Below are 18,384 nucleotides of genomic sequence, written 5' to 3' on the forward strand. Positions count from 1 at the left end.
TTTTTTTTTAAACCTGTGTATTCTCTGCCACACGGGGGACATGACCTCACAGTGATTTCCGTGAGCGTCTCTCAAGAAGCACCAGAGGCGGCTATGGTGGAGGCGAGGAAGCGGCCCTAAACTGGCAATGCCGGAGAAAGCGTGGATGTACCTCCGCAATCCCGAGTTTAACTTGGAAAGAGCGGCGCGATTTTCCCGGCCATCTGGTGGTCCCGGAGCGTGTGGGTGGTTGCCCATTGCCAAGACGCTGCTCACTGTTAATTCGGAAAGAGAAAAGTCACCGTTTTCCCACATTTTTCTTGGAGGATAAAACAATAGGAAAAATGTCCATGTTCCCTAAAATATCGTTGAGACATGAGGTTGAAAAGTATCTGAAAGAGGGTTTTGTGAATAAGGAGGTAGGTCAAACCTGTTATATGATGCTTGCAAAAATTCAATGTTTACACACGCTGGAGAAATAGGAAAAAAAAAAAGGAAAACCAAAAAAGCCTAGAGCGAGACCTAATCTTTACACGGTTGTTTCTTATTACTCTTTTTGGAATGTGAAAACTGCCAGTATCTTCTTGCGGGCATTTAATGCTTTCGAGATAGGAGGTGAATGAGGTCTATGTTTCAACACTTAACGAATGTGAACAGAAGGGAAGGGAAAAGAGCGGTTATGTGAGTGTCAGTAGGCATGGCACTGATGGGGTTACAAGAATGAGGGGAAAAGATTCCTGTTCTTGAGAATTTAAGTCCAGTGGAGAAGATACACCCGTGTTCTTAGAGCGCTTGCTGTGGTTCTCAGGTGAAAGGGATACTATAATGTGTTAATGCCTCTTAAATGCCGCTAGTTGTGCTAGCTGATTTGCAGACCTTTACATCTTAATATTAGAAATTTCTTTTTTGCGGGGGGGGGGGGGGGGTAGAGATTTCTTCTGCATTTTAATAGGTGAGAGAGCTGAGGGTCCAAAGAGTCCTGTAGCTGACCCAGATTGACACCGCTATCAAATAATAGGGCTGAAATCTGAAGCTGAAGAGCTCAGATACAGTGAAAAAATACAGATTTGGCATCCCAGGTCCTTGATGGGTGCCCCTGTGCTTTGAGTAAATTATTTCATACCGTTTAACCTTGATATCCTTTTCTGTGGAAACTGAGGATGTTAAAAATATTTACCTTACACGGTTATTTTAAAATATTAACCGTAAGTGAATGCAGCTGGTATTGTTCTGGTACATTAGTCCTCAATAAATACTCATTCCACGTAGTGTGAGCAGTAGCTGGCACAGAAGTCCTCAGTGAATGTTGTCTTTGTCAGGCTTGTGCTCTTTACATTTTACTTCGTGCCTCTAGGCAACTTTGTATTTTCTAAATCTTTGCTTTTCTTATTCAGAGTAAAATCTAAGACTTAAATGTGATTCGTGTATGAAGATAACTACTGAAGCTATGACTTCTTAGATTTGATTCCTACATTTTATTTCCAAAGATTAGATTAAGGGATTAGAGAGTATGGAAAGAGAAAATACCTTCTCTTGACTTCAAAGAGCTAAAAATCTAAGGAGCATATTAAGAGAAATAGAGGCATTCAGCAATTTTTCTTAACTATTTTTAAAATGGTAAATATTGTATTATAGAAGATCCAAATATCTGTCTCTGACACCATCTCTGTCTCAAGCCCGCTAACTGTAAATGATTTTAGAAAAAACCATTCCTTTGTATAAGTATTGGAAGTAAAGGTATATTCAGTTTTAATAAAAACAAACTAAACTTGAGAAAGTACTAATACTTTGAGGCTGGTGGATGAGTACTCTGGCAGGTAGTTTAAGAAGATGCTGTGAAGCAGGGTACAGTCAAAGATGACAAAAATGGGAAAATACGTGTCTCCCAAAGCTTCAGTTAATCACAGGGGAACTTGGTTTTTGTTTTTGTTTTTATCTTTAAACCTCCATTTCTGACAGGTTATTTTTGCTACCTGTCTTTTTGGGTGATATTTGTTACATTTTAAAAATACCATATTCGAAAGCTGATGTGGATGACCTTTAGATGACAGTATCAATATCAGTATCAGTATCAGTATTCAAATATTGGTGTTTTCAAAGGCTGCTAATGAATTTGTTCTAGGTATGAGGCTAGCAAGTACGTAGCTCTACAGAACGATATAATATTTGGTATATTATAAATAGAATAAAATCATGAATTTATATGAATAAGCATAGCAGACATTAATATGTTCAAAATGTTAATAATGCTTTGAAGTTGAGGCAGTTTTTTCCAAGCTCTTTATGTTGGGCATTTTGTTAGGTGTTTATTACCACTATTAAACCCCAAAACCCTGTGAAGTATTACATTTGGTTAGTGTTACTAACATGCAACTAATATAGCAAAATGAAATGGAACTGAACAATTGCTGAAAGATGTTTCATTAGTTGGGTATGCATAATCTACTTAATATTTTTAGTTAATTCTTATAGTGACATTGAAACATTAACGTGTTGTTTTCCTCTTTTCAGGTTGTATCTGCTTTTGGAAAACAAGAAGCAGAAAGGAAATTTGAAACTCTGTTAAATCGCTTGTCACATCCTCCATCATTCACAACAGTAAGAGTAAATACACACCTAGCCTCAGTGCAACATGTGAAAGATCTGTTGTTTGATGAACTTCAGAAGGTATGCGCAAATTTTCTATGTCATTATATCCATAATTGCATTTCTACAGTCTTGTGGAATGTTGTAGAATGTTGCTCTCCAACATGGAGCCCGATCCCAGGACTCCAGGACCATGACCTGAGTGGACGCTTAACTGACTGGACCACCCAGGCACCCCTACATTTCAGATTTCTTAGTAGCCATCTGTTAGGTAAGGTTGGTCTGAAATCTCCTTTGCCTGGAAGAAGCAAAAGTCAGGAGAGTTCTTGAGATGGTAGAAATATAGATTGCTAAAATACAAATTTTTTCTCTCATCAACTTGGAAATAAATTGATTTTTTTTTTAAATTTTATTTTTTATAAACATATAATATATTTTTTCCCCCAGGGGTACAGGTCTGTGAATCGCCAGGTTTACACACTTCACAGCACTCACCATAGCACATACCCTCCCCAATGTCCATAACCCTACCACCCCGAACCCCCCTCCCCCCAGCAACCCTCAGTTTGTTTTGTGAGATTAAGAGTCACTTATGGTTTATCTCCCTCCCAATCCCATCTTGCTTCATTTACTCTTCTCCTACCCCTTTAGTCCCCCATGTTGTATCTCCTCTCCCTCATATCAGGGAGATCGTATGATAATTGTCTTTCTCCGATTGACTTACTTCGCTAAGCATGATACCCTCTAGTTCCATCCACGTTGTCGCAAATGGCAAGATTTCATTTCTTTTGATGGCTGCATAGTATTCCATTGTGTATATATACCACATCTTCTTTATCCATTCATCTGTTGATGGACATCTAGGTTCTTTCCATAGTTTGGCTATTGTAGACGTTGGTACTATAAACATTCAGGTGCACGTGCCCCTTCGGATCACTACGTTTGTATCTTTAGGGTAAATACCCAGCAGTGCAATTGCTGAGTCATAGGGTAGTTCTAGTTTCAACATTTTGAGGAACCTCCATGCTGTGGAAATAAATTGATTTTTAAGAGTTTATCTAGGTAGTATATGGATGCCACAGGGCAATGGAAATACCTATTATTGTTACTGTTCTTTCATATAGTATGTGAAAATTCATGATTTAAAATTCCTGGCCTACATGGCCGAGACTTGTTCTGAAATACTTGCATGTTGCTCCCCTAAGACTGTAGTATCCTTGCTATCCCTTCCACTATTCTGCTCTTTATTCTGATGAGTGTAATGCCCAGTTATTTTCTTCTGCAATAGTAGTGTTCTGGTACATATTGAAAAACCCACCTTCTGAGAAAAACAACCCTTTGTAGCATTTGCTGATTTCAGCGGTGTAAATACTCTCACTGCTGTCAATTTCAGGCTACCAGTGTGACCTTGAAATTGGACAGAGATGCACATAGTTGGTTCTCCTGAGACTGTGTGAGTTGGCCTTGACACCTACACTCCTGGTCATGCACCCATTTCCAGTTTGAAGACCAAGTATGATAGAGGATACTGAAAATCCTGAACTTTTTGCCAAAAAGCATTTATTTCCCTTAGCGAAACTGACATGGCATTCAGTATTGGTGGTGTTTAATAAATAGTATTTAATCATCTCAAACCTTAATGTCCTATTCAGAATGTTTCCTTAAAAGAGTATGATGTGCAATTCTATATTGGTTATGTGTTTTCAAAATAAGTCACCTAAGGTAAACATGGGTTGTCTTTATAAAGCCAACTGTAAACAAAATTGAACCTTATAAAGAAATCGAGATACTTCAGAATAAAACACAGAGAAAACATAATTGTTTTGAAGTCTTTGTCTTTTATAGTATTATGTGGAATAAAGCAACAATATCCTAAACCAAGCTTCATGCTCTGCTAGGTAATGACAATGAAAAGAACTGTAAGTTGAAATCTATCAATTATATTGATGGCTTCATAATTCTGTTTGTTTATTTTTAACAGCAGTTTAATGGATTAAATGTTCCTATTCTTCAACATCCAGACCTTCAGGATGTCTTACTTATTCCTGTTATTGGACCTAGGTTTGTAATTATTTTATTTTCAAATGAAATTTTTCTAAAAATTTGTCATAGGTTTTTTTTCTTACTGTTTGGTGATACAAAGTTTCTCTATTATTAGCAATTTCATATAGACAGACAATTCACAAATTCATAAATGCAACTTCGTATTCTGTCTTAGAAGATATTATAAAAGAGTAGGAATGGGTCCAGATACCTTGAAAGTAATGCCTTTGGGTCCATTTGGTGCAGTGATTGGTGGCTTTTCCCTCCTACTTAGTAAGAAACTTCATTTGTTTACTTATATGTATTAAGAGGTTCCAAGGCTAATTTAAAACTTTTTTTGAGCTGCCACAAAAATACATAACATTTTTCCTGCTTTCCTAGTTAATGTGTTTGTAAAATTTTATTCATTAATTCACAGTTACTTTGATTTACAATGTATGTTCTATGAGTAGAATAGGCATTGTTCTCATTTATGTATTTGGAAGACATATGTTTGAAAACTGGTTGGGGGGAAGTTTCATATTTTAATGGGAATAATGGGAGTTCAACTTCCAAGGAGTATTTTTAAATCCCTAATTGTGGTTTAATTTTTTATACCCCTAAGAAAGATATTAAATAGAAAAATGCTCATTTTGTTAAAGCTTGAGAGTAATTGAGTGGTCAGTAAAGCCGTAGTTCAGTAAATTATGGTTTATCGTCCATTGGAATATTATATGGGCTTTAATGAGGAAGAGTTATATGTACCAGTAAGAGAAGATAGTCACAATTAAGTATCAAAAAGAGATTGTTATGTATGGGATAATTACACTTTTTTTTTGCAATTACAAAAAACAACACATTTATGTATATTTACTTATATACAGAAAAAGGTCCAAAGGCTTTAACATACCCAGCTATTAATAGAGGTTAATTTTGAGTGGTTAACTCTGAAGAGTTTGGATTGGGAGAGAAGGGGTAAGAGATTTTCATTTGTAACATTTCTGTGTTATTTTTACTATAAGCATGTATTCCTTTGGCAATTAAAAAAAGATTTTGTGAGTTCCTTATTCTGTTTTTTAAGATGAACTCTGTAGACTCTATGAAATGAAGAGATTTTAATTAAGTGTACTTTGCTGAATTTCCCCACATTTGTATAGCTGTGTAGCCAAGACCTATCCCAATCAAGGTAGAAAGAAGTCCATAATTCTCCCTAATACTATATAATTCATTTCATTCTTTTTATTTTATTTATTTATTTATTTTTATGTGTTTTAAAGATTTTTATTTATTTGACACAGGGAGAGAGAGATCACAAGTAGGCGGAGAGGCAGGCAGAGAGAGAGCAGGGGGGCGGGGGAGCAGGCTCCCTGCTGAGCAGAGAGCTCTATGCGGGGCTTGATCTCAGGACCCTGAGATCATGACCTGAGCCGAAGGCAGAGGCTTGACCCACTCAGGTGCCCCTTTATTTTTTAAAAAATATTTTATTTATTTGCGAGATAGCACATGAATGGGTTGTGGAGCAGAGGAGAAGTAGAAGCAGGCTCCCCATAGTGGGAGCCGGACTCTGGGCTCAGTGCCAGGAGCCTGGGATCCTGACCTGAGCCGAAGGCAAACACTTAACCAACTGAGCCACCCAGTTGGCCCTATTTCATTCTTTTTAATATGTGCATACTTTTCAAACATTTATTCATCCCTGTAATATAAATAGGCATTTATTTTTTTTCCTGTTTTTCATTATTAACAACAGTAAATATTCTAAGGATGTTTCTTTGTAAACTTGCGTAAGCAGGTCTACAGGATAAACTGGTACAGCATAGAATCATTGGTTCATTGGACTGTGCATATTTTAGTTTTAATGCTTTCTATAAAGTTTTACCATTTAATGTTTCTAGCAGTATATGAGAGAGTCTCAGTCTTTCATTCTCACTAATACTGGCCATGCTAGTTCTTTTGAAGTATTTAGATGATTTAACTTTATTTTCTGAACCTAGTACCCTTTCATCCTATTTTTTGTAGTGATCTAGACACTTATTAGAACGTTAGTGAATTATAAGACACAAATGATGGGTTATGACAGGAAAGTTCAAAAATCATTTAGGATTATAGATTTGCATACCTACTATTCACTTCTAAAAGGAGCAAATCAGTTCTTTTTTGTTTTTAAAACTCATTATCACTATTATTATTATATTCCTTTCCATTATGAAAAATGAGGAAGTTCTTACACTTAATTTTTTAAAAATCTTACACTTAAATTTTATCCCCTAAAACATCCACCAGCCAATTTTTATTTACTGTGTTAGTTCTTTAAGCATTGCACAGGCTTATAACATTGTTATTCTAGAAGCACAATTCAAATGAATGCTGTGCTTAACTTTTAGTCCTAATAGTTCATTCCTGAGTTCTTTGTCTTGATTACTCTTGGTTGGTGATCTTAGTCATTTATCAGGTCTGCAGCACCTGTTTCCCGTCTCCAAAGTAAGTATTCTCATCTCCAAAGTATTTACACTCTTGCTTCAGAATTGCCTGTTGCCTTTATATTTAAACAATAGATCGGCCAATTATAGTACTTTCAGGTCCTATATTATTTCCCTTAGCACTTTGTAGACATTGCTTTCGGAATGTTATGTCATCAAGTGTTGCTGTGAAAAAAATCAGAGGCCCCAGCGAACAGCATCTTAATTTTTGCTTGGAGATCTACAGGTTCTCCATCACTGAACTTTAGAAACTGGGTTAGGATATAGCTTGATTTTTTTTTTTTTAACCATTCTTTCTTAGTTTTTTAATTAATTATTTTTATTAACATATAATGCGTTATTTGCCTCAGGGGTACATGTCTGTGAATCGTCAGGCTTACACATTTCACAGCACTCGCCATAGCACATACCCTCCCCCGTGTCCTTAACGCAACCACCCTTACATACACCCTCTCCCCATAGCACCCTTAGTTTGTTTTGTGCCATTCTTTCTTATTTTTTAATGAAACAGTATAACTCTTTAGTTAGGAGTCTTTCAGTATCATATTTTTCTGTATTCTGTATAAGAACACTAGGGGGCGCCTGGGTGGCTCAGTCAGTTAAGTGCTTCCAGCTCACCTGTGGGATCAAGCCCCATGAACCCCCTGTAGGACTCCCTGCTCTTTGGACAGTCTGTTTCTCCTTCTCCCTTCACCCTGTGCTCATGTGCTTGCTCACGTGCACTCTATCTTGCAAATGAATAAATAAAATCTTAAAAAAAAACCCACTAGGGCTATAGGTTGGATTTCCAGTGCAGATACCCCCTGTGTTGGGGTACCCCAAGACAGCCCCCAGGTTTGGTGATTGGCTAGAAGGACTCACAGGACTCATCATGTAATTGTGCTCATGGTGAAGATTTATTACAAGAAAGGACACAAAAAACTGCAAAGGAAAGGGTACATGGAGCAAAGGCTGGAGGAAGCCAGGCACAAGCTTCCAAGAGACCTCTCTTCCATGGAGTTACTAGGACATGCTTAATTCCTCTAGCGATGAATTTTGACAAGAGTTAAATAGGTGTTTAGGAGGGAAGCTTATTAGAGACTTAGTGGCAATTGTTTTATCGGGTGCTGGTCATGTTGGTGCCCTCTGCCCTGCATATACCAAAATTTTCAGCCTCTGGAAAGGAGAACAGGTGTTCAGAACAAAGCACATTGCTTGTAGAAACATTTAGGAACAATAATCCACTCTTATCATTACAGAAAGTTTTCAGTCAGTCCTGGGAACTGTTTCCCAGTCATGTTTGCAGATGCCAGCCAAGGGCTGATCTTACAAGCAGGCCTTTCTAAAAATAGCAGTCTCAAGCCTGTCGTGTTCTCTCTTATTTCCGAGACTTTCTTATCGTTTATTTTCCAGTTCACTACTTTTTTTTTTTTTTTAAGATTTTACTTATTTATTTGACAGAGATCACAAGCAGGCAGAGAAGCAGGCAGAGAGAGAGGAGGAAGCAGACTCCCCACTGAGCAGAGAGCCCGATGTGGGGCTCGATCCCAGGACCCTGGGATCATGACCTGAGCCGAAGGCAGAGGCTTTGACCCACTGAGCCACCCAGGCACCCCCAGTGCACTACTTTTTTATCTGTTTTTTCTTAGATTCCATTTTGAGTTATTCCTTTTCATTTGTTTTTGAAAATATAACGACCCATTTGAAATTGTTTTTCTTTGGGTTTTTGTTTTTGTTTCATTTTGCTACTATGTCTAGGTCCCGAGTTGAATGAATCCTTTCTGCTTCTCTAACTCACTGGAGGGAAACACTTAAATTCACATAGCTTCTTCGAGTATAATGATATAGAATGGTGTGAACTATGTCCCTATACAGCTAAACAGATGTATTTTAAAAAAAATGCTTTCACCGAATTTTTCCTAGTGGCACGTTTCTAGTCCTGGTGAGCATAGTTGATAAAGAGTGAGGTTCTCTGTGAAGGGTTCCAGCTCTCCGCATTTTTTTGCATGGGGATTTAATGATAGCTTCTGCTTAGTTGAGTCTGGTGAGGAGCGCCAAACTTGGTTGCTCTTTCCCTTCCCTTAGCTACTTTTGGGCAGTTTATCCAGATTTGTCAGGGAAGGCGCAGATGTGCTGATGACCCCGTTCCTCTTTCCGGTGTGTCTGCTGTGAGCGGGACACTAACAAGATCTTCTCAGATTCTCGTTTCTCAACCTGAACCCCCAGTCCAGGTTCTAAGTAATAAATACTTGCTTAGGCCTCTGTGAGATTTTTCTTTTCAGAGACATTTATACCCTGTTGAGGAACTAGGTTTGATCCAAATTTCTGTGTCAGACAGTTATTCCTCCTTAGTGGAAATATAGCTGTTGGTCAGTTTTATTATAAATGGCATGCCCTTCTCAGATTGTTGTTTCTTTCTTCCTTTCTACAGACCTGAGAAAAAGAAATACACTCTCAGTCTTTTACTGATCTTTTACTGTAAACTCAATATCCTGTAATTATTTAAAATACCAAATAGAGGTTAAACTGTATTTGTAGATAATGAACTATTTTAAAAGTAATTTCTCACCATAAATTCTGGTTCCCTCAGTTTACTTAATATGATACTTAATATGCTGATTAAATCTGTTTTAACATTGCTTAAGATTTTATCATTGGTAATGTCATGAGATTGAACATAAGGTTGTAGTGTAGAATTTGATGGTATCAACGTCAACATTATTTGAAAAACTTAGGAGAAAATTGAATGCCAGGCTTCTCTTGTTATGCGTGTTTTTGACATTCTACCCAAACATCATTTTTTTTTTTTAAGATTTTATTTATTTACTTGATAGATCACAAGCAGGCAGAGAGGCAGGCAGAGAGAGAGGAGGAAGCAGGCTCCCTGCTGAGCAGAGAGCCCAATGCGGGGCTCGATCCCAGGACTCTGAGATCATGACCTGAGCCGAAGGCAGCGGCTTAACCCACTGAGCCACCCAGGCGCCCCCCAAACATCATTTTCTAAAGACTGAATTTATACTAGTAGAATTTTTTAGGTCAACATTCAATTCATAATTTTTAAAGATCTCTGCATTTTTTTTAATTAGTGTACTTCCCTTTTTGACAAAAATCTTAGCAAAATATTTTCAACAGGTCAGAAAATTTTCTTTTTTTCCTTTGCAATGAATAATCCAGTAGCATAATTCTCTTGAGAGCCACATGAGGCAGGATTCACGCCTCTCGGCCTGCTTGATTTCCATCTTTCATCTTTCTTGCTAGTATCAGCACTTTAATATTTCAATTGCTGTTTGTGTATATGCAATAATATGGTAAATGCAATAGAATGTTCAAGTAATTGCACAAAAATGGTTGATTAAGTACAGATGGCAGGCCTGCTGAAAAAGAAATATTTGTTGGCATGAAATAATATACAACATCTTAAAATTATAATCATTATCTCCTATTTGGTGTAGAGTTGCCAATATGTGCAGTTAAATGCCAAATTGAGGGGCGCCTGGGTGGCTCAGTTGGTTATGCGTCTGCCTTTGGCTCAGGTCCTGATCCCAGGGTCTCAGGATTGAGCCCCGTGTCAGGCTCCGTGCTTAGTGGGGAGTCTGCTTCTCCCACTCCCTCTCCCACACCCCCTGCTTATGCTCAAATGAGAGCTTTCTCTCTCACGCTCTGTCTCAAATAAATAAAATCTTTAAAAAAAGCCAAATGGGTAAGTTTATATTTTTATATATATTTTAGTGGGACATTCTCATAATCCCACTCTTTAATTTGTAGACACCTCATTTTGTTAAAGCTATTTTACTAGTTTTTTCCTAATCTGAGTACGTTCATATGATTTTTCCCTCCTATCTGTATTACTGTACTATCAGAAGGTCCTCTTTCTTTAATGTTGTTTACTTCTTTATTTATAAATATTGCAATAAAAAATTAAACTTCTGGCATGTGTTATGGCCCTGCATCAACTCTTACATTTCCTTTTATCTTCGCTGCCTCAAACTTTCCCCTTCAGCAAAGCTGAATTATACCTTGATACTTGCATATTTGGGATCTTATGTTTTTATACAATTAGTCCTAGTGTTGAGGGATCCCCAAGACCACTCTAGGATGACTCACAGGATTCAGCAGATAGTAGTACTCGTGACTACGATTTACTACAGTGAAGTAATCCGGAGCAGAATCAGCAAAGGGAGAGGGCACCTGGGAAAAAGTACAGGGAGAACCGGTTGAAAGCTTACAGAATTCTCTTCCAATGGAGTCACACAGGAAACACTTAATTCCCTCAGGAACAGGCTTGACAAACTAAGATGTTGCCAGCCAGGGAAGTTCATGAGCAACTCGTGTCCAGGATTTTTATTTGCATCTGTTCATGTAAGCACTCCCTGCCTGGCACATGCCCACATTCTGGCCTCTCAGAAGGAAAGTCATTGTTGGCTGTAACCGTAATATTTGTACAGGTGATTTAAGCATAGTGAGCTATTCTCATCAGTGAATAGTGGGTATCTTTCTGAAATCTGAGTTCCCAGATGGCAGCCAGGGACCAACCTTGTAACCATGCTGTCCAAAGAAAGGATAATAATTCAGGACTGCTATGTTAACTCTTTTTTTCCGTAGTCCGTCTTTCTGTCATCTCCATGATATGGTTATTCCCATAAAAACATTCTGCTTAAAACTGCAAGGTTCTATATCCCAAGACATTTTTTGGATTGGTGCTAGGTCTAAGACCCAAGGGTGTTACAAAGATGAATGAAATGCAGTTGATTGGTTTAACAACAGGAAACCTTTGTATGAGTCAGATTGTTAAAAGTGCCGCAGTGAAGTTATTAATAAAGTATCATCAGAGCACAGAATAGGAAGGACTGAGTGAAAGGAAATTGGTAAAGATTTTCAAGTAGATAGTATTTCATTTGAGCCTTGAAGGTGTTTAGGCATTAGGCTGGTGGGGTAAGATGGTCAAGGTTATTTGAGGTGGAGAGAAAGCTAAAGTACAGATGCCTGAAAATACAGGTTGGCTCGTGTCAAAGTGAACAAGTTTGGCTATTTAGTTGGTTTTTCAGAGAGGGTGTTGAAACGGTGAGGTTGAAGAAGTTGGGAGAGGTCAGCTGTGAAATGTAAAAGATTTTTTTTTTTAACTAAGGAATGTTTAGTTTTTTTTTTTTTTTAAAGATCTTATTTATTTGACAGAGATCACAAGTAGGCAGAGAGGCAGGCAGAGAGAGAGAGGAGGAAGCAGGCTCCCCGCTGAGCAGAGAGCCCAATGTGGGGCTTGATCCCAGGACCCTGAGATCATGACCTGAGCAGAAGGCAGAGGCTTTAATCACTGAGCCACCCAGGTGCCCCAGGAATGTTTAGTTTTTTGCTTAGAACATAGGAGCCAAAGAATACCGATAGTAGCATAAAGCTATTTTTTTCAACCACATGGAGGTCATGATCCATTAGTAGGTTGTAAAATCAGTTTAATGTCTTTTTTTTTTTTAAGCATTTTAAAAAAGAAATGGGATATTTCATAAGGTATCATATTGTACTGCACATACGGAATGTGTTTCATAAAATGTTTGATATAAATATGTGTATAAATATATATGTGTATACATATACATACACACATATGTCCTGAGTTGTGATATTAAGTGTATTTCTGTGGGTTACAGTGAAAAAAGTTTAGAAGAAAAATTATAAGACTGGAAACAAATTAGGGAATCATTTTAGACTGTTTTATTTCCAACAATTTGGTAACCTAGATATCTGAAAATGTTTCCACCTACATACACCTAGGAATACTAAATAAAAAATAAGGCAATAAAATGCACAACTGAGTGATTGACAATGTAAGTGGATATTCAGGGGTTAGAATGAAGAGTAACTGAAAGCAGAACAGTAAGCATGTGAGTGAATGTTCGCGGTTTGGGAGACGTGGGAGAGGAGGTGGTTCGTCTTCTAAATTTAGAGGTTTTCCTTTTAATATAGGAGATAAGGTGAGACATATCCAGAAGTCAGTGCAAGACAATAATTAAGGAGTTAGATCTCTCATCTTTTTAAAAAATTTTACTTACTTATTAGAGGGAGAGTTTGCACAGTGGAGGGGGGCAGAGGGAGAGGGAGAAGCAGACTCCCCGCTGAGCAGGGAGCCTGATGTAGAGTTGATCCGAGGACCCCGAGATCATGACCTGAGCTGAAGGCAGCTGCTTAACCAATGGAGCCACCCAGGCACCCTTGGATCTCTCTTGTCTTGGGGTTTGGATTGAAGAAGACAGATCTGTGAATGTGAAACCATGGTTCCATGCCTTATAAAGATTTGGAATTCAAATTCATGCTACCTAAATGGTCTTAAAACCAGAAATCTGGGAAATTAATATAAAAACTTGATCCCAAGCCAGTTCCTGAGGTGCTTGGCAAAAGCCAGGCAAAACCACTTTCGAGAGGCACACATTCTATCCAGGCTACACGAAGTTGAAAGCTACACGAGGATTCAAACCACCATAAGTGAGAGCATGAGCCACAAATTGAAGGATCAGGTTTCCCCCCAAACTTTAGCAGATTAGAGCTATCTAGTAGAGACTTTAAAATCAAATTTCTTAAAATGATTAAGAACAAAAGCGGAATCTAAAGTGTAAAGATCCCAAGAGGAAAAGAGTAAAATTGAAAAAGAGTCTAGAAGTAAGAATATCATCATTAAAATAAAAAATGTGTTCAGTGAGTTAAGTTGTACCTTAAACCCAACTGATGGAGAATTATTGAAGTAGAAGACCCATGGGAAATGATCTGGAATGCAGCAGAGATTGATAAATAAAAATGTGAAGTTGAATCGAGTCAAAAATAGAATGAAAAGATACTTCATATTTCTAATAGGTTGCAAATGTAGATAATAGAAGTAATGAGAGGCAGCATTCAGAAGTGTAATGACTAAGAATTTTCCACAATTGATTTAAGAAGCACAGTGAGTCTGGGGGCATCTGGTTGGCACAGTCGATTGAGCATCTGACTTGTTTTCCGCTTAGGTCATGGTCTTGGGGTCATGGGATCAAGCCCCAGTTTGGGCTTCAAGCTTACCTCTGAGTCTGCTTGGGACTGACTCATACTCCTATTCCCCACCCCCTCTAAAATAAAATCTTAGAAAAAAAAACAAAACACAATGAGTCTAAAGCCAAAAGTAAAAAAAATTCCATGTCTACTTCAGAATGAAACTGCAGAACACCAAAGACCTAAAGATCTGAAAACTGTTAAAGGTAAAAAAGGCAAGAAGTTATTTCAGTGATCAAGTTAGAAGCTTATATGTCTGATGTTGGAGGCTGGGTCTAGAAGACCTGTTATGAGAATTAGGGGTGGTGTGATTTGGTAACACTGCAAGTATTGAGTTTGAGGATTTAGGAAGAAGGGATTTAAAATGACGTTGAAGCTTCCAGTTTGGTTATCGAGGCAGATGACAGCACTTAATTCAAGATTGGCAACAGAACGATGGAAAGATTTGGGATGTGCCAAATATGGAGGGTCAAGGGAAAGGTAACATTGTTTAGGACTTGCTGAGTTTGAAGTAACCACGAGAAACCTACATACACATAGCCTACATACACATACACATGGTAGTAGGTGATTAGAAATACCAATTCAGAGTCTAGAAGGGCCGAACATGAGAACACATAGGTCATTTTTGTAAGTGATTATTGAAAGTCTGAGATCGCCGAGAGTAGAATGCAAGGTGAGAAGAGATGCAGCATGTTTTGGAACATGGGGGAATGGACCTCTTTAAGAAGTAGATAGGGAATGAGCAGATAGAACATGAGAATCAAGTGGTATAAAACTGAGAAGCTCCGTGAGATTTGACCATCTGGAGATCATGGAAGAAAGAGAGGACATGCTTCTTTCCCGCAGCAAGGAGATGTGACAACACATGTGCAATATTGCCAGCACGGACATGCATAAGAGACTCAGTGCTTAAGGTCTTTATTCAGGGCTGATCACGTAGGCATCCCCTGACTTTTGAAAACGTCTTTTCTGTGAATTAGAAGTAATATTCAGATGTTAGTGGTCTAATGGAATGAATAGAAGGTGAGAAATTGGAAAACAAAAAAGTTGGACAGTAAAGGAAGAATAAAATCACCTGGTTTAAAATATGACTAGTTGACCATGCAGCAATATACCATTTAGAATTCATTGTATATTGTCTCTTTTAGTCTTTGAAGATAAGGACATTATTTTTCCCTTCTAAATCCACCATGGAAACTGTGGTGCTCTTTAAATTATTAAGCAGTTTTTGGTGCTACTTTATTGTTTTCTACCAGATAGAGCTCTACTTTTTCTTTTCTCAAGTGTGCTCCATCCCCCTCTCTAAACCACTTCCTCTATATTTATCCTTTTTTTCAACTTCTTTTTCTTATTTATTCATTCGTGGCATTAACCTAGTACAGTCAGGAGTAAAGGGGTTATTTAGGGTTTAGATCGAAACATTAAAAAGTTCAGTGGGGGTTGGAGGTGTATTACTCTGTCAAAATTGCTCATCTTACTTCTCTAGGAAGAATATAAAAAAACAACATTGTGAAGCAATTGTTGGAGCACAATGTGGCAATGCAGTGTTAAGAGGAGCCCACGTCTATGTTCCAGGAATTGTGTCAGCTTCAAAATGTAAGTGCAGTGTTTCAGCCTCCCTGTACAAGAAAAGATTCTTTAAAATCTGTATACATTATCAAGTGGAAAACGTATTAAACTATCATTCAGATGCATTTCAAATTTTATCAGATATTTTCCAAGTTTTACATTTGGGATAGCTAGAAAGAGATTTATCTGATATGGTCTAACAAATTGGGCATCTGTATATGGTTTTTTGCCATTTTTTTTTCCATAAAAGAGTGTGTGAGATGAAATTTATAGGATCATTACTGATTAATAGAGTGTAAGATGTCAGTGAAATTTTATTTTGTATTCTTAACTCCATTGCCCTCAGACTTCCATTATTTGTGAGGGTAACCTTTAGAACTTGGGATCTTAATATTGGAATAAAAGCCAGTATTCTTAATTGACTCACTCAGTTGATGACATTTGCTTAGTAAGCTAGTCAGTGTGGTTCAGTCTTAATTTATTGGGCTTGAAGTCAAGACACATGGGTTTTGATCTATTCGAAAGTTATTCGGTCTGTGGACTTAGTTATTTTATCTATGAAATGAATAATTTGACCTACATTAGGTTGTGCTAAACTACTGGCCAAGTCTGGCCCATGTCTGTTTTTGCATGGCTCACAGCTGAAAATGGGTTTTCCATTGAAAAGATTGTTTTAAAAAAATACAAAGAAGAATATGGCAAGAGACCTCATGTGGCTCATAAAGCCCAAGGAATTCACTTGCCTTTTGTAGGAAAAGTTCATTGACGTTTGATCTATGTGATTTGAACAGTCCTTCGAATGCCCTAGTTGATAGACTGCTCACTACTGTTCCCAAGTTAATGTGCTAGACAAATTTATGACAGGCTATGTCTAAGAACATGAAAGTGGAATTGAGTTTCCCATTATTAAAGTCAGTGGGATTGGTTACTGAAAATCATTTAATGAAATGGCTACAAAACATAAACTTAATCAGCCATAAGAATCAACTCCATATGCTGTGTAGTTTCAAGGTGTTCTGAGTATGTACATATATATATACACGTAGGTACATGTACCTGTGTATACACATGCTCATGTATATACATACATGCACACAGACAGATACATGAATGTACTTATCATTAAAATCTCTGCCTTAATTGCTATAATAGAAAACCAGAGAAATACCAACAAGGTTATGGGATTTAGAAACCTTTCTTTGAGGGATTTTAGTGTACATTTTTGATGAATCATTTTATTTATTTATTTATTTATTTTTATTTTTATTTTTTTAAAAGATTTTATTTATTGATTTGACAGAGAGAGATCACAAGTAGACAGGCAGGCAGAGAGAGAGAGAGAAAGAGAGAGAGAGAAGCAGGTTCCCTGCTGAGCAGAGAGCCCGATGTGGGACTCGATCCCGGGACGCTGAGATCATGACCTGAGCCAAAGGCAGCGGCTTAACCCATTGAGCCACCCAGGCGCTCCTGATGAATCTTTTTTTTTTTTTTTTTTTTTTTTTTTAAAGATTTTATTTATTTTTTTGTCAGAGAGAGAGAGAGCGTGAGAGTGAGCACAGGCAGATAGAGTGGCAGGCAGAGCGAGAAGCAGGCTCCCTGCTGAGCAAGGAGCCCGATGTGGGACTCGATCCCAGGACTTTGGGATCATGACCTGAGCCGAAGGCAGCCGCTTAACCAACTGAGCCACCCAGGCGTCCCGTGATGAATCTTTTTAAACAAAACTTAGAACTTTGAGGAGTGAGCCAAAGATACCAAAACTTATATGAAATTGTTTAGGGAATGTTAGGTTTGGAAAAAATAATTTAAATATTAAATATCCTTCATTTTCTGCTTCGCTAAAGGGTTCCAATTTAGATAGGATGTTTTGAAACTTGTATTTTTTTTGTTCTAGAAAAATAATCTCCCATTAGATATATTGTTATGAACACTTAAAAGTGTAAGGGGTTATTTTGAGATAACGAGCCAATTTAGACCTCTTCAGCCCACTATTGATGCCCTTAGATGTCCCGAGTATAGCTTAAAGAATTTTCACTATTCTTCTACCAAAATATGGTCTAATTAGTATAAGCCGCTTTTCTTTTTTCTTAGTTATGAAAGCTGGAGATGTTATTTCTGTATACTCTGATATTAAAGGCAAATGCAAAAAAGGAGCCAAAGAATTTGATGGAACAAAAGTATTTCTTGGAAATGGGATTTCTGAACTAAGCCGCAAAGAAATCTTCAGTGGACTACCTGAACTAAAGTATGTCATCAAACGTTTGGGGGAAATATGCATTCTTTTTGGTGGTTTGAGGAAAATAAAAACAATGTAAAAAATATATCTAATTGCATTATAAAATTTTTTTGGTATAAATTTGACTGGAAAATAATTGCTCAATGCATATTTCCATGTTTTTTGGAAAAATTACTTTTGGGTAAAAGTAAATGTTTAAATTAAAGTTTTTAAATTAAATTAAATTAAATTTTAAATTAAAGTTTTTATTAAAAAAATTTTTTTATCAGAAAGCCAGGAGTCACATGGCTACTTGTGGTCAAGAATTAATACTTGAATCTGGGGTGCCTGGGTAGCTCAGTCGGTTGAGCATCCAACTCTTGATTGGTCGTGGGATCGGTCCCCATGTCCGGCTCCACGCTCAGTGTGGAGTCTGTTTTAGATCTTTCTCTGCCCCTTCCTGGCTCATGCTCACACATGCTCTCTCTCGAATCTTTTTTTTAAAAAAAGAACATTTGGATTTACTCAAACCAATTTAAAAAACAGTTT

At 37.5% G+C, this 18,384-nt stretch overlaps 1 protein-coding gene across 2 annotated transcripts in view; it reads left to right on the forward strand.

The window, feature by feature from the left end:
• NSUN6 (NOP2/Sun RNA methyltransferase 6) overlaps positions 1 to 18,384 on the forward strand; it is a 59,433-nt gene continuing 41,049 nt past the window's right edge. Inside the window, exons 1-5 of one of the 2 annotated variants that reach the window (XM_032880881.1) lie at positions 1 to 398; positions 2,491 to 2,646; positions 4,547 to 4,626; positions 15,541 to 15,650; positions 17,712 to 17,865. In XM_032880881.1, the coding sequence (XP_032736772.1) occupies positions 324 to 398; positions 2,491 to 2,646; positions 4,547 to 4,626; positions 15,541 to 15,650; positions 17,712 to 17,865 (575 nt within the window). In that variant the 5' untranslated portion in view covers positions 1 to 323. Of the gene's footprint in view, positions 399 to 2,490; positions 2,647 to 4,546; positions 4,627 to 15,540; positions 15,651 to 17,711; positions 17,866 to 18,384 lie in introns of those variants that run through there. The other variant, XM_032880882.1, reaches the window with a different exon arrangement.

Source organism: Lontra canadensis, unplaced genomic scaffold (genome assembly GCF_010015895.1).
Source record: "Lontra canadensis isolate GAN:19392208 unplaced genomic scaffold, GSC_riverotter_1.0 scaffold72, whole genome shotgun sequence".
NCBI lineage: Eukaryota > Metazoa > Chordata > Mammalia > Carnivora > Mustelidae > Lontra > Lontra canadensis.